Raw genomic sequence first — 21,461 nt, 5'->3', positions numbered from 1 at the left:
AAGGTCTCTGGAAGCACATAATTGGGACGCCTCTCTGCAAAACAAAGATTTGTGGTCCATATGTGTTTTGCAATACAGAATCACATTGTAAAAATGCATTATATTGTTAGGATTATTATAATCCCAGAATAAAGCTCTCTTACTGGGTCATTCCATGACTTTCCTGGCACAGAAACACATCTGAATGTGATGAATGGAGATTTCCATGACCTCATTCAGCCCATCCTAGTGGGTTTACATGTGCTCTGGATCATGTAGTGTTGTATTGGAACCCATCTCACAGAGGAAGAGGAAGAATCTGTGGCAAGGAAGCTCATGAGGAAGGTCTATGCCTGCTGGTCCTTTGTGCATTACTGGGGCAACATCAGTGCTGGCACAGCTCCTGCTCCACAGATTAAATCAAGCACCRTGGCTGTTGTCCACTGAGCTGAACTCAGTCTGTTGCAGCCATCCCCAAGGGCTGTGCATGGTCTCAGGTGCTGGAGGATGTGAGCTGTGTGCTGAGATGCACAGATAGGATATGAAAACTTCAGGGCACACCCCTTAGTAGGACYTCAGGCAACAGGAGCTTGTGCGAAAGCCCAGGTACTTCCTGCATCTTGGCAACATTTTGGTTATTTAATCTTTGTTTACTTTCCAAAGCCATTTGACTCTTTTGGTGTGGAGTAGCTTGCTCCAGTCCTGTATCAGATCATTTCTTTCCTTAATTTAAAAAAAAACATAATTATACAATCTTAACATTTTGAGCCAAATAGCTGCCTACAGTTATTTCACTGCGGTGACCTCGTCTGAGCATCAGGAAAGCCCTACTGGCCAATCTCAGCCATTTTCCCTTTGCTTTCTTGCAGGCTCTGATACTTCACCAGCTTGGGCGCTTTAGCTTGGCGGAGAAGATTCTCAGAGATGCTGTCCAGGTGAACTCCACAGCCCACGAGGTCTGGAACAGCCTGGGAGAGGTGCTGCAGGCTCAAGGCAATGATGACGCCGCGACCGAATGTTTCCTGACGGCACTGGAGCTGGAAGCCAGCAGTCCTGTGGTTCCTTTTACCATCATTCCCAGAGTCCTTTGAGAGGGCATCTCAATCAACCGATTTTTGTCCTGACTTGTGGGTGAGGAAACCCAGTGTGTGAGACTGCCTGTAACTGGTTAGTTTGAGAAACTTTAGAGCTACAGGTAACAAACTCCAGTCTTTTGCAGGAAAGTGGCCAAAGCTGGGAGGTGCCACCATGTGTTAATGCCAGACTGAGAGGACGGAGTGGTGAGCCAGAGCCAAATCACTCATATCGCCTGCAGTTTTGCCCTGGTAGTTTTAAAACATCGTTATATTGTTCATGGATGATGTGCCATATTTTGTTAGTGATACTTGAGTGTTACATAAAATTATAATGGAATCAACTACCAATTGTAGAATAAGTTAAGATTCAGTGGCAGAGCAGACTATTTTTAACAAGGCTGTTAATAAAACTGTTCTCTTCCTGCCTCTCAACCTCTTTTGGCCCAAAGTCAAAATGTGAATTTTCTGTTTCCATCTCTATTTTAGTCCAGGCCAGAAAATCAGTTGAGTTCTTGTTTTTAGTTGTTAATAACTGTGATGTGTGGCTAACTGTTATCTAGAGCAAAGGCTGAGTACAAGAATATTTATATTTTACCAATGTATGCCTGTTACAAAAAATATATTAGTTATTTAAGTTTAACTTTTTTATGTGAATTCAGAGTTTATTTATCAATGGAAATATGTAAAAAGAAGACTCAAATGGAATATTTACCGACACTCCTTATACATGAACCCACACTTGGCTAAATGGGAAGATAATGTTAATAATAAAATGATTTTTAAATGGAAACTTTCCTGTGTCCTKGTTAAGAATCTGGGGGAAATAGGTGACTTGTGAACACATTTTTATGATGTTGCTGGCTGGCCTTGAAGATGAACAACAGCAAAATTAAATGTTCTGAGGCCAGTCTAGAGAAAAGAAGCCACTGTACTCTTTGCCAATTGTGTTGTTATGCTAGATTTCAGGTTTCTTTAAATCTTCACTGCTCCYTTTTTATTCCTTCCACTCCAACTCTCAATGAAGCAAGATTACTCTGCCTCTACATAATACATGGACATTTACATATACCTTGGTAGCGCTTGGGAAAAGCATGTTAAATATTTACATMATATTCTTTAGTTTTCTTGACTGTCTTCGTAGTTTTTTCTCTGCATCTCCTGCACTTTATGTCTTTTGAAGGAAAAGTTGGCTGGTTTTTCTAGACAAATGCTTGCCAGAGATTCTCTGGGATGTGTGGAGAAGAGTCCTTGTTGCAATGATTGTTCAGGGTGTGTGATCTGGGGCAATAGTGCCCGCTCATGTACAGCATTGGGCACATTTGGAGCCTGGGAAGAGTTCCAGGTTCCCCATTAGACTCCATGCTCCTTGATACTTGGCTGATTTTAAGTGCTTAGCACAAGATAGCACATGATTCAGGAAAATAGGAGCAAATGTTGTTCTTTGTCGCTCACCAGAGCTTACTCACCTCAAACACATGGAGGATCCTCACTGCGGCAGTATGGGGCTCCAGTGGGCATCTTCAAATGGCAGAAGACTTAAACTTGGGGAGCTGTTCAGTTTTCCCCCTGGCATTTCATGTGCCTGTTAGGCTGAGGCTACTTTGAAATTGAATCTGCTTGGTATTTGGACCATATGTTCTCTGTAAAATGGACCAAAATCCTGTAATAGGTAATGTTTTCAAATCTATTTTAAAGGCAGTAGAAATTGTGTCATCTTGCTCACTGCGAAAAACATCAGTTTTGTTTCCCCATTTAAAGTCCCTGTTTGGCATGTTTTCTTCCTACTGTCCTTGGCTTTCTTTTTCTCTTTCCTATTTGCCAACTGTTCTCTCTTTTCTAGTCCCAGTTTGTAATTTGTGCTCTGGCCCTGCTGTCTTTTGGCACCCATTTCATGATAATGAAAAAATAGTGCAAAACCTGTATTTGTTTAACTCAGTTCCTGCTGAGCATTTCTCCTATCCCAGTTCCATTAGTCAAATTTGAAATATCTTTCTCAGGTGTGCTCCTTCACAGTGTTGATTCACCTTTTTCTATAATATYAAAGCTTTTCTCACAAGGCAGTTTGCACCTAGATCTGAGGTGGGTGGTCTTCCTCRAGGGAGCTTCAAACAAAAGTAGAGAATAGGAGTATTCTGTAACAGAATTCAGTTCTGATTCTTCTCATTCCATTGCAAGTCCTGGCCTCTTTTGATAAACTTCCAGTGTGGAAAGGTTAGCAATCTAATTGTGTCATGCCTTTTATTAGTGGAGAAGTTGTCACTGGTGTTGTGCATATCAAGTGAACCTGAGTATCTGTTTCCTTTTTCTTGCCCTGGAATCAGTTTCACTGTAAATCCACAGGCTTCTACCTCTTGGGAATAGCCTCAGATACCTATTTTTACAAAAGGATTATCTCTGTACGTCTGTACATTTAGGAATTTTCAGGCAGAAGTGAAAATCCTTGCAACATATTAATTAAACAGCAACCCTTGTTTAGACATAGTTTTCAAGTTAAAACAAGTTTCTAGGTTTTACAGTTGCATTTTTTTCTTTTTTTTTTTTTTTTTTTTCAGGTAAGAAGGCCAAGATATTTTTATAGCTGTTTTAGTTCTATACAGAAAGATCTTCCTTTCGTGATCTGCTCTCAGACCGCCGTAGTGTTTCAGTCACTGGAGTGAGGGAAACAATGCCCTTGTGCACAGGCAGGAAGTGTTCCCTTGGTGTCCATGGGTTGGTGTCATCCTCGTGAGGGGTGCTCCTGGACTTTGTGGCTGGAAAAATCTATGTGGACGCACAATCTGTGTGTGCTCTTGGTCCTCCAGCCTGTGTCTGGAATAAGATCTGTTCAATCCTTGGTGAGGTAAATCAGGGGCTGAAAACCACACCAGCCCYTTGCTCCCTTGTCTCAAGGTGTTGCTAAGCTTTGGGTGGGAGCCGAATAAAGGCTTCAGGTTGTTCTTCCATCTGATTTACTGCACCAGTAGTGACATTAACATCAGAGGAGAAAGGCAGGACAGCCCCTGCTTGGGCCAGGTTAAAATGGGTATTAAAGTGCACTGTCAAGCACTCATACCAATAGGATGACAAGTTGCACAAGCCTGAGATCTCCAGCCTTTCAGCAGGGGTTGCCTACACTTCTCTTCGATCCATAAGGCTGGGACAGCAAGTTTCAGAGGAGACYCCCCTTATTCTGCAGTGTGCTTGTGCTACTCAAAATGATTCACATTTGGTTTACTAAGCATATGCTAAAGTGTAACAGCAACCTCTGTTGCACTAGATAAAAGGTYTGACTCTGCAGTGCCTGCAAATAAGAAAACTTATCATTCAAGTAATTGGTAGAAGTTCATCTCTAATTTTGGTGCGATAACCATTTTTATTCTACGATTTATTTCATTTCTACTTTTGCTTTCATGATTGATAGAGAATCACAGGAACAAGAGAACCAATCCAAGCAGAACTAATCCAACTGTATCCTTGAAAACTTTTGTCATTAATTATATGCATTTTAAACATCAAAGCTATTTTTAAAATTGCTTTAATTTTCCTTGAAAATCTGTTTTTTTCCTGAGCAGACTGTTCTACTCTGGAATGATAGCAGAAGCTTGGATATATGGGAGTTCCAGATTTACCTTGCTAATTCTTTGTTTGTTCAGTTGTCAGTTATAATGATATTTTTCTTGCAATTGTCCTTTCTCTCCTCTAGCATCAAGTTTTAAAGCTTATATGCTAAAATATGCTTTCAGCAAGTACACTTCTCCAGCATTTCATCTATTTAACCTTATCAGTTCCAAACTACCTTTTCAAATCTCACTGACAGGCTATGCTGGACTGTGTTACACTWCCACATTATTGCAAAGACTAGCTGGTAAGGATTCTACTCATCCACGACAGGAAAGACAGAGAATATTCTGTGTATGTCCCATGTGGCTGATGTTGCTGTCTGAGTGAAATTTGCTGGGAGTCTCTCAGCCTTGCAAAGCCAGCAAGTGGGTTCGAAGAAATGGGACAGTGAACTTAAACATAAGGAAAATCAGAAAGAAATTAAACTCCAGGCTTTTTTGGAAAGAGGAATGTGTGTGGKGTGTGTGTTGGTTAGACTGTGCTCTTCCCCATTGCAGGGACACAGGGTCCTGAAATGCTGGTTTGCCACCACCTTGGTCACCTGGCCTTTCCAGYTCCCAGTTTCAAGCACCTTTGTAGCCCAGCTGTGTAGTCTCCCCAGTTACTATTTCAAAGAGAGAAAACTGTTGCTCTTAATTTCTAAATCCTTTGGAAAGGTGTAACTGTTTCTGCCTGGCTCCTGTTCCATGCCTGCTCGTGGGACAGACAAGCAGCAGGTGCCACTGCCCTGGCACTGGGCATTTCCAGATGTGATCTGGCATTGCCAGGTGTGATCTTGTGGATGTGTCCCTGAAGCACAGCAGGAGCACACAGCCCTCCCRAAAGCAGGAGGGAAAGAGCTTTGGCCTTTCTAAATATGCCTTCACTTAGAAAACTTCCATGGAGGGACTGAGTGTAAAAACCTATTTTAGACAATTAAGGGTTCAATGAAATGTGTCATTGCTGTGCTGAATTCTTTTCCTTTGTGTCCTTACATGAGGCAGGCATGTCTATAGGAGAGATGACCCTTGTCTGCTTCATCCAGGTATAAATCTCTACAGCCTGCTCCCCCTGTTCTCACTGGGAATAGCGTGACTGGCTCCTGGCTCCCTCTCTGCCTCTAGAATTGCCTCCCCAAGGATGTGATGCTCTTCAATATGAAATTACTGAAGACGCCCTGTCTATCTGGCAAGAAAAAAATTAATCAATAGACAAGATAATGATAGTATTTCTTGGTTATTACCACAGTGACATGGCTTTAAAAGCACACAGGGTCAGTGTTTTCCTCTTTGTTGCTATAGCTGAGCCCCCTCCTTTGTGAGGACAGTAAAGCTGAGAGTCCCTCTGGTGGGTACAGCTGAGGAACAGACATCTGATCACACGTGGACCCCTGGGCTGGCTCCCAAAGAGAAAAATGGACCTGCTTGCCAATGTGTAAGGGGATGTTTGTTCTACACATGTGCATGCACATGCTCACAGTTAGAGAGAGCCATGTCACAGGTGCATTTTACACCTGTGGGAGAGTTTTGAGAGGAAGATCCTGTACAAATTCATTTTAGCTCCTGTAAAGACAACTCATCTATGAACAGGCTTTGCTTTTTTTGACAGAAAGTTGGTTGTGCCAGAAAAGAAGATTCCGGCCCCAATTTTCACTTCCAGTACGTGTCAAATGTATATCAAATGATAAGCCTGAGACATTGTTATTATTAGTGCAGGCTTTCCTAAGATTGTTGTTTTCCAAACAGCACCAACTACTAATGTAGGACTGGAGGGGGCAACAGAGGCCATAAAACATGCCAAGTTGCTTTCCATTTGACAAATAAAATAGCTCTTTATTGGAATTAAAACAGCAATCTTCTGACTGAAAAATTATTTTTAAGGGTCCCTTCCAGAAGGGTTTTTTCCTTTTGTTTCTTCTTTTTAATATTGCAAACTTTTAGCATAACTAACAAACTAACTCCTGTGTGTTGGAGTGAGAGCCCTGCAATCTTTAGGTCCTGTGGCCAAAGCATCCAGCAAATGCCTTCACTGACACAGGACCTACACGCTCTTAGGGTAAAATCACTTCTTCCCAGACGTTTTCTTCAGAATAAGCCCAGCTTGGTTGCTGATCCCATTGCCCCCCTTCTGCAGTGGTTGCCTGTGCTGGTGGCCAGCCTGCAGGAAGCCCCATTTCTAGGGCAGGTGCTCCTGGCCTTCCTGGCTGCACAGTGGTGCAGGGGCTGGCAGCACCACATGGAGCAGTAAATCACAGCACACTGGTTTGGGAACAATTGTTTCACATTGTGTGCTGAGTCAGCCACACTGCCATCTGAGAGCTTAAAAATAAAAAATAAAAGGAGTAGGCACAAGCTCCTCAGGCTTATGACAAACCCCCAAAAGAGCCCACCAGCAGATGCAAAAAAAAAAAAATCATTTGTAGAGTTTCCACCTTGGGCTCATCAGAGAACTCTCGTATGCCCTTCGTTGTTTGTTTGGGGTTAGAGGCTTCACTTGAASGACCCTGAACTGCAAGGCTGGGCTTCAGCAACAGCAGGGSTTAACCAAAACGTGACAGATGCCAGGTTATGGTGCAACTTCATCTCATGCCTGACCCAAACCAATGGCAGCTGCTGTTGACCAGGAGACCTTATCCCTGTGTTTGCTTTGCTCCTGTTGTGTCTGGTTAGGGTGAGGCTACGGGGCGAGCCAGACCAGCCCACCATGCTCATGACGTTTACTTTTGGGGTTGTTTTTTCAGTGCAGAGGGGGCAATGGAAGTGGGGAGGCAGTGTGAGCCCATTTCAGAAATAGACTGCAGGTAGGAAGGTTAGGTTATGCCTATTGAGAACCTGCACTGTTGTTTCTCACTGTATTMATCAGAACAAAGGCTGAAGTAGGGTGGCAGCTCCCAGCTGGGTCTCACCACATCTAAGGCAGTTTTTCCACCCTGGCCACAGAGCACCACACTTGCCCTAAGAAGCACAAATAGGAAAGAGCATGGGAAGTTTCTGTTCCCAGAAGAGATGCCTTTGCTGTGAGTAGTAGCCTGAGGTATTATGCTAATGATGTCTCTTGTTACRTTATAGTTTGAAAAATAGAGACTGGTAATATTAGAGATGCTCAGGAAAGTTAAAATTCATTCATTAAAACTGGGATGCTAATAATCTGTAAGATTAAAATATACTATATGCTTATGTATCCCCATGTTCCTTGTTGAGAAATAATGTGGACTTTGCTCACTGTGGCTCACAAATGCACCATGAGAATTTCTAAATTGGTGTCTGACAGTAGCCTTGACTCATAGCTCCCAGCCTTGCCAGAAGGGCCAGAGGAAAGGAGGCACAGATCAAATAGGTCACAACTGAGAAGACTCAAAACAACTCTCATGGCCAACATACCTCAGAGCATATCAGCCTCACCCTGTGTTTCTTATCTTATTGGGCCTTGGTTGCCTCTCTGTAGAGGATTTGAATGGGAAGTGATGCTATTGCACAGCTATTTCCTTTCCTGGCCCCAAAATGGACTGAAGTTTTAATTCTTGGCCATTATCACCACCAAACATCCAGTGCTGGCTATAGTGGGTTACAGTTTTTGAATCATTCTCTTGCCACAAACCCAAATTAGGCCAGTGCTAGCACRGGGCTCTGGCACACAGAAGGATTGTCCCAGCAGTCTGGCCATGCTTGTGAGACAGCTCTGTCAGCATCCAGCCTCAACAGACATTTCTAAATAGGATTTTCACTGGGAGTGATAGACTGGGATGCTGGGGATTCAGGCTTAGCTACATTTTATTTCCCAGTGTGCTGATCCTGATGCTCTTCTCATGTTCTGATGCTTCAGCCTCCTTTCTGTGCAAAGCCCACCATGGAGCAGTGACAGGAGCTGCCTCCATCCTGCTCTCTGTCCTCGATTTCCCATTTCACTGGGACATGCTGAACAATACGCTCTGATGGCTTTTGTGTCCTGATTCCTAGAAGAAAGCATCCTCTGGAGAGCAGCTCACTCGGCCTGAGAYGCTCAGGCACAGCGACAGCTGCAGCCTACATGAAGCTGGGGTGGTATAAATAGCTTGCAAGAAGAGAGGCAGAAAAAATTACACGGTATGGCACTATGGTCAGAGCTGCAGTATTCAGGTTCAGCCTGCTTCTGCAATGAGCTTTACTKGAGCCAACATCGCAGTTATACTGGGAGGGGAGGGGGGGCACATAAAATTTCCAGTTTTTCTCATTTGGTAAAATCCATGTTTTCTAAATAGTGTGCAGAAATTTTACTGTGGTATCAGTGTGAGTGTTTGAGCTTTATCTTAGTCACTGACTTACAAAAAAGACAAAAGCCTCTGTATTGTGCAAGTCAAGAGCCCTGGGTTTGCTCAGCTTTGCKCATTAGGCTCTGGCAAGGGCCTAACTCCATGTGCCATGCAGCTTTTGGGAACCCTGTCTTCCTCCTTGCAGGACAGCTTCGACAGGGGGRTGTTTTCTCTCCAGCTGCCCTCCTTACCTTGCTGAATGAGTGCCTGTCTCTGTRAGGGAGCTGTCAGTCCAAACAATCCCAGCCCAGAATGAGACAAGACTCTGTACATACCCAATGGTTGTGAAAGACTTTTCTGGCTATCACTCTGTGCGTACACTTGTCCCTGAATGATGTTCAACAGGAAACCACTGTGTCCTTCTTGGCTGGCATGGCTTGGCTGCTGGCTGGCCCTGCCTTGGAAATGCAAGCTTGGTAATCTTAAGGAGCACGGTAAATCATACAGAAACCAGTGTGATACGGCAAAGCCATCAACCAACTAGACCTGAGGAATTAAATACCCATGAATTAATATAATCTCAGGCAGGAATAAACAGCTCAGCTATTGCCCAGGTCTTAGCTGAAAGCCCCAGAAACACTGGCAAACTGTGAAGGCCATGCTATGATGGTTCCAGTAACTGTCTTCTAATAGTGCTCAAGTCTAGAGCATGCTGGAAGGATAATGCCACAGCTATTGCAGTTATTCCATGGTGTGGCACKATGGCCAGAGCTCCTGAGAGCAGCAGGACTGAGAGAATCTTCACCCATGAGATGCCACCAGCATCTAGATTTATACACTGACAACATACATGCTCCAGGTTGCTTAGCACCATTTACCCCAACATCACAGGCCTCCACCACATGGTGAAATACAAGCCAGGAAGTCTGAGAAAAATATAAAAATTACAAATATGGTGCTTCAACTATGTCAACTATTCCTTGCACACACACAAGGAATAGTTTCACTTCCTGTTTCACTGCTGTTAGCAGAGCACTTAGGCCTTTATRTGCTCAGTATTTACAGTTTTCATGGTTCAAACTAGAAGGTTTGTAGGATAAGATGGAAGACATTATCACCTTTGTTCACCTTTGACCACAACTGTGTATCTGTGGACAGCTACCTGAGGGAGCTAACRCACAGTGTCCAGGCTAAAATCCCCATTAGTGCTCACTGCAGTGTGCTGCCTGTGGATAGAGGATTACCTGGAATCACTGAACAAGGAATATGCAAGTAGTGCATTAAGCCACCTGCTAGACAAAAGCTTAGATTTCATTAGCCCTGTAGGGTGCAAGTATGCCACAGCTGGTGCCCTGTAAACTCTCCATCTAGCTTGGGAGTGAGAAGTGTCTCTGAGCAGAGATCAGAGCAACCAGGCCTCCTAATAAATGGAGTGAGATTCCATAGGCCTGCAAGGGAGCTTCCCACTGGCACAGTGTGTGCTGAAGTGTGTTACCATCCCCACCCAGCATTTCAAACAGCTCTTTCTGCAATGGCTGTCATTACAAGACRCCCTCAGCAGCGTGTTGGCCTCTCTGCTGACAGCTGAGTATCCACAGCAGTGAAATGCAGAACATCTGCCAAAGGAGCAAGCCCTCCTGAATAAATTAGCATCCACCTGGGAAATGAGCTTGGAGCCCTCGGCTGACTGAGATCAGCAAAGGGACCAGCAAGAGTGCACAGGGGCATCCACAACTCACTTTGTAAGTCTACAGAAGGCTGAAGAAACTCAAAACACTGAGGAAGGAAAGGAAGAAAAGGAAAAAGCTCTGTAGTGGTTTCCATCACCCTAGGCTGGAAAACAATTCCTCCTGCACATCATGGAAAGCCCATAGGTATTAGTGGGCACGCTGCTGGAAACGGCCTCTCTATGTACCCTCACGTACAGATACCACTGTGTTCTGCATCACTGGAGGACGGGAATAACAGAAAAGCACCCCMTATCCAAGGTCTGCACAAAAGGCTGAGCAGCTCCTCCTGGCACCAGAGGTGATCAGCAGAAGCCCTTATGCACATAGTGAAGGTGTTTCAGCAGAGTGCAGGCAGGATCAGCACAGACACAGCTGCTTCTTTTTCAGCCTGTCCTCTCGTCTGCTGCTGGAACAGACCTCGGGCTACTGCATCCCTTTTGTCCATTGTGGGGCAGCACCGTCTTTTCCTTGCTGAAGTAACACGGTGGGGTCCCCTGAGCAACAGGCTCTGCAGACCTTTCAAAGAAAACAGTCCGTCCCTCAGGTTTGCATCTTCCTCTGCAGCATTCATYGCTCAGGCTATGGTTCAGATCATGGCTGTGGCAAGTGGCTGTCTCCAGTGACTCGGTGGGAATTCTGACTGCCAGGGAGAGGAGCTCGCTTGCTGAATTTTAATCCCATTTTGGCTGCCAGTGCCATGGCCAGGAAAACACTAGTTGATGTGATTAGAAAGAGGATGTGTTACGTGTACATGGTCTCATCAGCAGTTGGTACCTGGGTATTGCAGACAATAACCTCCTGGCTGGGCACAGCACAACCTTCTTGGTTACGATCCCCTGGAGTGCTTTGTCTCTATATCCTGATGTTCCTGGAGCTTGCAGGAGGGAATGGCACCCACCTCAGAYTGGTTCCTCATGTACAAGCCCTTAGCAGTAAATGCAGCTGTCAGGAAGAGGGAGCCTGTGGGCACCAGAAATAACTGTGTTTGGTGAGTGAGAGTTTTGTGTCTTCCTCAGGAGCAACTCAGTGGGAGTCACTGAGCCACAGTGGTTCACAGGAAAGCAAAAGTGAGTTCTTYGTGTCTGTGCAGTAAATCAGAGAAAAGAGACTCGAGGAAATCACTGTTCCYCTTCCAGGGTGCCAGACCTCAAGTGGAGGTGGGAGGTCAGTGAAAGCTTCAGGATTGCTCTCTGAGGAGCTGAGACTGCAGCTCTTTAATGGGTGAGGCCAGAGACCAGAGTGGTGCCTAACAGGGTCAGGAAAGGAGCTGGTTCTTGGCAATGTTTTTATCTGGCTGTCTGTAACATGGGCAAACCCTCAGGGGCAAGACTCCTGCTGCCAAAYCCCCACCAGATCTATGGGGATCTTTGCAAAAGTTAGACTGCAATCTCCCTCTTAAGGGAGGGTTTGGAAAATCTGTGGCCCAAATCAGTAATTTCTGAGCACCTGCACAGCCTGTGAYCCCATCTGCAGAGCTACACCCATTGGGTCTCTGTCCTGCTCTCTGTGTCTCTCTTGAACATTAGGGATCTTTTACTTAAAAAAATCTTTAATGCAACCATCTAAAACCAGCCTTCCTTAACAACCCCACCTATTTAGGTATCTTTTGCAGCTCATCATCTGTCACAAGAGATGCAGTACATATGGGTTTTTCTATTGTGAGAACTGGCAACACCCTCTGCTTCCTAAATCTTCCAAAATAAGTTGCATGCATTCCAGATAACTTGCAGAAAAGCTAAAAATAGGAAAAGCTAACCTCTGAATTTAATTTTTTGCTTTTCATTTTTCTTCTTGGATGTGCTCCCTGTTTTGAGCAGTTGTATTTCCCSTTAGGTCAGGCACTAGACAATAGTTTTCCAAGAACCTGGAGATTAAAGAAACCCATAAAACTATTCCACATCCAGCAGCACAGAACTGCTGGCACTCACTGAAAGGTCTGCCCTGGAAATGGCCTGGCTTGTCTCTCTCCTGTCTGCCTTCTTTACACTGATATTTCTCTTCCAAAAAAATCTTCCAAGCTGTCTGCTTTTATCTGCTCCTGCTACTTACCGAGCCTCCCCGGTTTTCTCAGGCTGCGCATCCTTCAGTGTCTTGCTCCCACTCACTGCTGAGATTAATGCTGCATAATATTCCACAGCTATCACATTCTGCTACTTGGAGCTCATTTCACTCTTTCTCAAATTCAAATTTAGCTTGAAAAGCCCCACACAATTGAAAGCCTGTGTATCTAAGTGGATACACAGATCTAGGAGCAAGCAGTGGTTGGGGGTGATGAAGGGGAGGCCATGTCAGATAAAATGGGTGGTCCTTTGACGTGAAGAAGGTTCTTCATTTTATTTAGGTGTGGGTATGCAACTTGTGTGAGTCAACACTCCCTGTGCAGTGAAAGGCCTGCCTAATTTGGCACATGCAGGAGCTTTGGACTGTCCTCTGCAGGTTTTCTGACCAGGTCAGCAATGGGCAGGGACTGCACCAGCCCAGAGTCTGAAGGATGTTAGGAGGCGATTGAAGGAGCCATCCTGCTTCACGGACTTTATGTTGGCAACGAGTGATCAGCTGAGGGCAAGCCTGGCTGCAGGACAGTGGTACTGTGATTCACCCCTTGGGCTGGGAGCCAGCTAGGAAACAGTCAGGAAATCAGATTTTCACACTTCTCAGGACACAGGCAGGAGGTGGGTGAGAAACYGGGCAAATCTCAGCAGTACAGAGTCAACTGCAGAGTCCCTTGACCCATCTGTCTCCAGCACCAGCAGAGCCGTGCTGGAAAATGGGCACCCTGCTTGTGTGTGTTTGCAAAGGGGCTGGGTCTGCCCTTGCTGCACCCCAGAAATGAACCAGAGGCTTCTTCTCCCTCTGCCTGAGCCAAGGGCCAGCTCCAGAGCACAGCAGCTGACTTCACCAGAAACGAATGGAGGAGGCACTTTCTACCCACATTTGCACTTCTCTTTGAAATAGATGTTGCTCCTTTGCGTTTCAGTGGAATAAATGCCATGAAGCACTGCAATGGYAATTAAAAATGTACTCTCATGCTACGTCATGGAAGAGATGGCAAATAAGGTAATGATGGCTGACCCTGGTGTTTCAAACTGGGGGAACTGAGTTCCCTGAGAGAGCAAATTAGGTGGCTTCTTGCTACTCAGAGTTCCTACATCAGCCTGCTTGTGTCCAGGGCAGATATGTCTCCTGACCTGCAGAGAAAATGCCAAATTACATTGTGCAAAATGACGTTTTTCCTTCTAGGAAGGGCAATCTCTTTGAGCTGGGGCTGATGAAATCTGCTCTGCTTCATACCTTTTGTGGGCTGTGCTTGCCTGGACAAAGCTTCACTTCCRAGCCATTCTGCAGAAGGAATTAGCCACCTTATGCTTGCATGTGTTGAACTCAGCTGCCAGCCACTTTCAGTTTGCTGCAATGAACTGAGAGCTTCTAAACTCTGGCTGGAGTGAAGTCCAACAACAACGAGGTCAAAAAGGACAGAAGCATTCTGTGCCTTCAAGAGAACTGGGATATTTGCCAAGATCAAGCACAGTTTTTTCTCTAGACAGTCAAGGGACACAGGAGCTTTTCCAGATGCTGTTGCCCAGTTCAGAACAGGCTGGCCAAAAGCAATATTCTGGAGGAATCTACTCTGGGCTGAATTTGGACATAATTTTTAGACAAACATTGTATCCTTCTTTACAAGGAGGAAAACACCATACAATGTATGTTCAGGCACCCTCAAACACAGTGCTGTGAGACACACTGCAGTATGAGCAGCCTGATTCTCCCTCATGCTGGAGTCCAGTCATGGTGCCTTTCATCACCTTGATAGAGCCCAAGCCATGCCAGGGTGCAGAACCCTCAGTGTCTGTCAGGGGTCTCACTCCACAGCACTGCTTTCCCAAGCCTGGCTCCTGCAGGAAGTGTTTGCTGTACCACCAGGGCTTTGGGTCAAGGGAAGGCAGCAACAACAATGGTCCTTGCCCTTTGCTGTCCAGATGCCCAGCCTGGGCATCAACAATGGTCCAGATGCCCAGCCTGGGCATCAACAATGGTCCAGATGCCCAGCCTGGACCAGTGGCCCCAGGTTTCCCTGCAGGAGCACCTCCTGCTCGTTATGGTAACAGTTTTATGGTAAGGCCCCACCTCTCATCACACACTGCACTCATTTCTGCTGCATGCCTGTGATTTACTTCTCCACAGTGGTGAAAATAATGAATGGCTCAGAGAAACAGGGAGAGGCAACCAGAAACACTTCTCAGTTTTCTGTGTGAGTCCTCTGGGTCATGTCACATCATCCTAACAAAGTCTACCAACCCAGGATGCCCTSGTGGCCAAGGATTTACTCCAATGAAACACCATATCCTGATTCTGTCCACAAATTTGGTCCTTCTTCCTCTCTGCTGCCCTGTTCAAGGGTCACTAGATCCAGAGCTTATGCCTCTCAAGACATTTAGGAAAATCATCTGCTGGCTGGCAGCAGTGCCTGGCTGCCCAGGGCTGCCCYGAAAGGCTGGTGAGTTAGGCCAGCTCAGTGTCATTTGGCACCATAATGAGGTCTCCTCAGAAATGAATTTCGAAAGATTACCTGGGCTTGCAGATGAGCTGCCCTCTGGTCACAAACTAATCCTGCTTAGAGGAAATTGGGCACAACAGCAGAAAGCAGGGATATTTCTGCTTAAAACTACTATAAAACTGGTCTGAGAATTCTGTCTTTTACACCTTTTCTAGATACTAGCTTGCTAATTGCTTACTGATTACAGAAGATTCTGCCACGTGTAGACAACATAGAGAATKACAAACTTTTAGTAATTGCCTTGCAGAGACATCCAGCTGGCAGATGCAGAGTAGCCATTGCCCACACTCACTGGTGCTTAGTGGCAGCTCTCTGTTCCCATTGCTCTCAGTGACACTGTGTCCCACTTGGCAGATSAGACGACATAGAAATGAAAAAAAAGAGGTTTCAGAAGAAGGACTGAAAGTATCCTCTATTTTTTTTTTGCCTAAAACCTGCATTACACCAAATCGTTCAGAATGCAAAAGAGATGTAGTTGATAATAATTTTGATTGTCCTTCAAAACAAGGATTTGGAGCCTCCTCTCCTAATAATACATGAACTGGAGATGTAGACATTTGCAAACAATAATAGTGTTTCTAGTTTTCATTTGCAATGCAGTAGAATCRCACAGAGGTTTAGCTAGGAGCAGAGTTGACTTCTCCATGTAAAAACATGTCACAGTGAAAATAAAAATGAATCCAACAAACAGCTAAACAAATCCACACTGCATCAGTTGCAGTGGGTTGAGTTGTTCACTGTAATGGCACTTGGACTCCAGCGCCACTGTGCAGACAAACTGCTGGGAGAGCCACAACGAGCCCAGAGGATGCGCTGCTGCCATGTGCACAGCAAGGAGCTGCCAGCATTATYCAGAACCACCCCATTTTCCACAGCTGTCTGTTGTCCATGCTGTGCCTGAGAGGCTGCAGCACCAGTGCTGTCAGCTCACCATGTGTAGGGCTCAGCAGGACAGGAGGCACGAGGCCACGCATAGCAAAGTAAGAACGAAGATCTGCAGCTGGTGTTATCGAAGGTCCCTGCTAGAGTTGGATAAAAGTGTCCTGCAAACTCAAGAAGCAAAATCCAGTTTTGTTCCCTTCCCATATCAATTTAGAGAACCGGTGTGTTTAGATGCATAAAAAATTAACATATTTTAAATTATTAAAAAAAAAATGACATGGAACTCCTTCCTTTTTAGTATCTACATACTTCTGGAAGGCATCAGTTTAGTCAAGGACTGCAGACAGCTTTGGGAACCATGTATGAAGGGTAACATACAAGGAATTGTGTCTGGCAACTAAAAATCTCAGTTAGGGGCACTGCCACATTCCAGGCAATGAAGAAACACATTTACAAAGTGGAGTGTGCAGGTCACCACTAAATCAACCAGAAAGCTCCACCTCCAATCTTTCAACCCTGCCTAGACTGGGTAGTTGAGGTCCTGCAGTGGYTTTGTTGCTACCATGGCAGCTGAGCCCTTTCTCCTCCTGCAGGGTCTCAGCCAGACACGATATCCAAGTTGCAAGGCTCTCTCTCTGCTGGCAGAGTGGCAATCTCCACCGGGCGCTCCCTTGGCACGGCTCCTGGCCTCACTCCGGTGACACATGTGGAGTCACATCCTCCCTGCGGCTCATGAGCCAGCACCACCCTCCTGGTGGTYAACACTGCGGAGTTTCCTTCCTCCATGTGCTGAAGAGAGGAAGCACTGCCTCCAGGCTGTTCATGAAACATGCACACGTCCTAGCTGTGCGTCCTCAGCCATTTCCTCCTTGGGAACCCAGAATTACCCCATTTCTTTTCCACAACCCTCTGTAGTGTCACTTACAGGAACAAGCCTAAACTTTCCCCATTTGCAAAATGGAATTAAATCACAGCTGTCTGTGTTATGCATTGATTTAATAAGCAGTAAATAATTAACTTTCAGCAAACCCCATAATAATTAAAGGTGGTCAAGTTGCCATTCCTAAGGTGTGGTGGCCCAGTAGGAAGAGGTGCTACTGACAGGGAAGAGCTGTGGGCAGCTCCACACCACCCTCTGGGCCCTCAGCCCAGCCTCCCACAACTGGGGGCACTTTATTTGTCACCTCTCCTGGAGCTGTGACACRCAGGGTAAGGGATGGGAAGAGGCTGAGTATCCAAGGGTTCACAAAAAACCTCAGTGATAGCCTGCAGCTTCAACAAAGGATAATAGGCCATTTCAGGGAGTGTTTCAGAGGTTCCTGAGGGAGCTGGGGCAGGTTTCGCTCCCCAGGCAGCTCCATGACAGAGATGCTGGAGGAGAGGATTACCAAGATCTTCTGGAAAGAGGCAGGAAGGAAGTGGGAGTGCAACTTCCTACTCAGGACAGTGAGACTTGACCCCTGCTCAATTTTCCTGTGACTCAAATGATATTTCTTAAAGCAGCCCTCCTTCCAATGGCTTAAAAATAGCATCTGCTGAAGCAAAGGAGWTTGCTGACTAATGCTGTGCTAGAGGATATATCTTACTCTGGAGAGTCAGTTGGTACAAGTACCAGTTTTTGGATGAGCTAGACAGGACAGCCAGGGTTACCCTGTGATAGCTGACCTACAGTTCCCATGCAGACTACCTTCTAAAATATAGAAAAGATGACTAAACAGGTCAACTTCAACAAGGCAACATCAGCAACAACTGTATTACAATCTACAGAAATGACATCTCTAAGGGATCTACACTTTTGGTGGCAAAAATTTGTGGAGTTCTCAGATGAAAAGGACTTGGAAACTACCACTAGAGACCAGAGGGCTTCCTTGAATCAACTCCAGTTGAACATGAGTTGGGAAAATCAAGTCCTATCCTGATGTTGTGCACCCAGTGACCACAACCATTGGCTAATTGTGGAAGGAGACGTCACCCTCMGTGTGAGAAATCTGGACTTTACCTCCAGGCTGAGTTTTTTTGAGGTAGACCTTCCTCACTTTTGCTGTTCCTGTGCTCTCACATGCCAGCTTGAGGAGCTCCTGATGGGAGCACCTGCGAGAGGAAGCTTGGTTTAACCCCCCCAGGGGGCCAGGGCTCCCTGTGCATTTGCCAGGCAGCTATTTTCTGTCGTGCCCATCCTACCGAGCAGCCTCAGACGCACTGTAGGGTCAGCAAATCTCCTCCTTCTTYACCAGGCCCCAACTTCTACACTGCCTGCAAATGTGATCAGCACAGGGCTCATGTCGATGCACTTCAGACTGTTGGAAAAAGCCCTTAAATGCGTGGGATCAAGGAACAGCCCCTGCAGACAGACGCAAACCCACCAGGAAAAAAAATGCACACACACAAACACACACAAAAACACAAATACACACAAACACACACAAAAGCACACAAAACCACACACAATGCAGACAGAGCACATGCCACGGTTAATGCAGGAGAATAGGTAAGATTCCTCCCCCTGCAGATGACCCAACTGCAAACAGGCTGCCGGAACAACAATTCCCTAGTTACAATTACACAGGGGCTCTGGCAATGAGTCACTTTCCAACCCACTGAACATGCTCCACTTTGAATTATGTATCATTTTGCATTTTTTAATCAAAACATTGTGTTTTCTCGAAGAAAATGCTGGGCTCAAAACTAAATTTAAACATGTAAGTATTTTTACCTTTAACAACCAAACATTATCACAGCAAAGAAAGGGACTCCAGTTAGTTTGACAATTTATTAACCCCCATTTCTGCATTTTTAATAAATAATTCCATTCAGCTGTTCCATTWCTTTGCCTGGACTCAAAGGTCATGAAAGGACATCTCATTTATACATTTTAATTATTAGTACATCACCTTTCCTCCACTTTTCTGTCATGTCCCTAGTGCTCCTAGCAACACTGCAAATCACCATCTTCAGTAATCTCTGCTCAAAAGGCTTTTGAGTGACTTTTACAGAAAAAAAAAAAAACATTTCCTTGTTGTCATGCAACATTTGCATCTTCATCCAGCTTTCTCCATAGTCCTTGCCCTGAGTATTGGGCTGGTACAAGTCATATAGTTTTGTCTTGAAATACGTGGGTTGTTTTGTTTTGTTTTTTTTTAAAGTGCCTGATTTTTCTGTGCTTAGGTTTTATATAATCACAGATCATTTCAGTTGGAAAAGACCCTTAAGAACATTGAATCCAGCCATTAACCTAACATTACCAAGTCTGCCAATAAACTGTGCCCCTGTGGGCCACACCTACACCTCTTTCAAATACCTCCAGGAATGGCAACTCTACCACTTTCCTGGGGAGCCTGTTCCAATGCTTGACAACMYTTCCTGTGAAGAACATTTTGCTAATATCAGTGTAAACTTCCCCTGGCACAACTTGAGGCCATTTCCTCRTGTCCTATTGCTTGTTCCTTGGGAGACAARATYGATCCCCACCTGGCCACAACCTCCTTTCAGGGAGTTGCAGAGAGCAATAAGGTGTCCCTTCAGTCTCCTTTCCTCAGACTAATGGAATAATTGTATTATGGTTCAGACTGCTCTCTTTTGAGTTTCCTAATTTGCCACCATGATGCTCTTAAAGGATTCATCTATTTGCCACATTTCAGGTGTTGCAGCAGACACCACATCCATGCATTTGTGTCTTTGCCAAGCAATGCCCATCCAGCACTTCAGAGATCAACAGGCAAGGGAGATGTCTGCACTGGGATCTTGCCAGGAAAGRGAGAAGCCCAGGGTAAGAAAGAGTTAGGCTGAGTCAGCATCCCTCTGTGGAAAAACACTCTTCTGGTTAAAAAGAAGCAGATCTCCCTAGGGAGAGCAAATTAGCAACCCGTATCTGACACTGTTTGTCTTTCTCCTGATGGATGAGCCATTTTTTTCTCTCTTTCAGAGTAATACTTGGCTGTACTTTCCTTTTAATGAGCTTTTGGACTAAAGCCCAAAATGAATCAAAGCCGTTGGAGGGAGAGGCAGGGAAACACATGACCCAAACCTTTGTCTTTTCTCTCTTTTTCTTCACAAACAGACAGTGCACCTTTCACAACTGAGGTTAATGTCAACAAAGGGGGTTGGTGCTTTGGTTCTGGGGCAGAGGGTGACCCATCTGCCAGTTTAGCACTGATGGACATCAAACAGGAGGCTGTTGCTGCATCCCCATGGGGAGAGCCCTCCAGAGAGGGGCAGAGAGAGGAGTTCACTGCCAACAGGCAGCACTTGCCTTTCTAAGAAAATGCATCTCTGCCTGAGCAAAYRCAGCAGCTCCTGGGGGAAAAACAGAAGGAGGATTAATGGATGATTTTCTACTTCTTGTGTGACATGAGGGCTCTAGTTGCAAGGTGGTGAGAAATTGCAGATGTTGGGAGAGACAGGAGCAAGGCAGGGCAGGCAGCGGATCATGTCACGTCTCTGTTCTTCCTTCCCTGTGTCCCTGGAGCGCCATTAGTGAGAGTCTATGACTCTCAGCAGACAACTTCGAGATCACTGGGTGGAATGCCCAATGCCACCAATGCTGTTGCTGCTCTGACAGCCCAGTAAAGAGCCTAAAAATGGGAGACAAATAGTCCTGTGTAGTTACAACTTTCAAGGTTTGGCTATGCTTTTTGAGCTATTTTCTAYCTTTTCCAATATAGAGGTTTTCCAGGAGTCAGGAAATTTGCACAGCCTACACATGCCTGCCATAAAAGAGAGCTGGGCACAATTAAGATGCTGATGAAGCTAGGAAAGGACAGGAGAGACAAAACCCCTATCATCCAGCAGAACAGAGACAGCAAAAGCTGTGAAGAGCCGCCCTGTCCCCCACTGAAAACCCTGTGCCTGCTAAAGGGTGGGGGCAATGTGGGTCCCAGATGCTGGGATGGGGGGACATGGCTGCCATGGTTCAGCAGAGCTGGGGGAACACCGTGGGGCTCTCCAGATGAGCTGTGGGGCTCTGGCAGAGACCTTGGGCCAGCACACAGGGTGACAGGGGATGCCAGGACACTGCTGTCTGAAACGAGCCATTGGCAGAGATGGCGTGATGGGGAGTAATGTGCACTGAGGGGTGGGTGACAGGRCAATTGCCAGCCCCCGGCTGCCATATGGCCTTTGCCTGGCCTTCATCCCTAGTACTGTGGGGCCAAGCATCCTCTCGCTGCATTTCAGCAGTTTTTGCTTGCTGTGGATATTTCTCCTGCTGTCTGAAAGGCTCCCAGGCCCAGGGTGCCAGTGGTGCTCCAAGCAGCGCGCCGAGTGCCATCCCACTCCCAGGCTCTGTCAGGGAAACACTGCTGATACAGCTCAGGCTTTTATTTCCAGGAGACCTCTCCCAAGGGGTGGCTGCCCTTTGCTGAGTACATTTTGTGCATTAGTCTGCAAGTGTGAGTGAGCAAGAACAGCCCGTGGCTGCTGGCAGGCCCTGTGTG

The 21,461-nt window shown here is 45.8% G+C and overlaps 1 protein-coding gene across 2 annotated transcripts in view; it reads left to right on the top strand.

The window, feature by feature from the left end:
• Nucleotides 1-1,857, top strand: part of TTC7B (tetratricopeptide repeat domain 7B) — a 109,373-nt gene extending 107,516 nt beyond the window's left edge. For both annotated transcript variants that reach the window (XM_057370586.1, XM_057370587.1), the window contains one exon: nucleotides 849-1,857. In XM_057370586.1, the coding sequence (XP_057226569.1) occupies nucleotides 849-1,070 (222 nt within the window). In that variant the 3' untranslated portion in view covers nucleotides 1,071-1,857. The remainder of the gene's footprint in view (nucleotides 1-848) is intronic.
• Nucleotides 1,858-21,461: the final 19,604 nt, after the last annotated feature.

The sequence above is a fragment of the Malurus melanocephalus genome, unplaced genomic scaffold (assembly GCF_030028575.1).
Source record: "Malurus melanocephalus ecotype Western Australia unplaced genomic scaffold, MMel_1.1 scaffold_129, whole genome shotgun sequence".
NCBI classification, from domain to species: Eukaryota; Metazoa; Chordata; class Aves; order Passeriformes; family Maluridae; genus Malurus; species Malurus melanocephalus.
The sequence above is the reverse complement of the archived record's forward strand: the minus strand, read 5'-3'. Positions and strand labels throughout refer to the sequence as shown.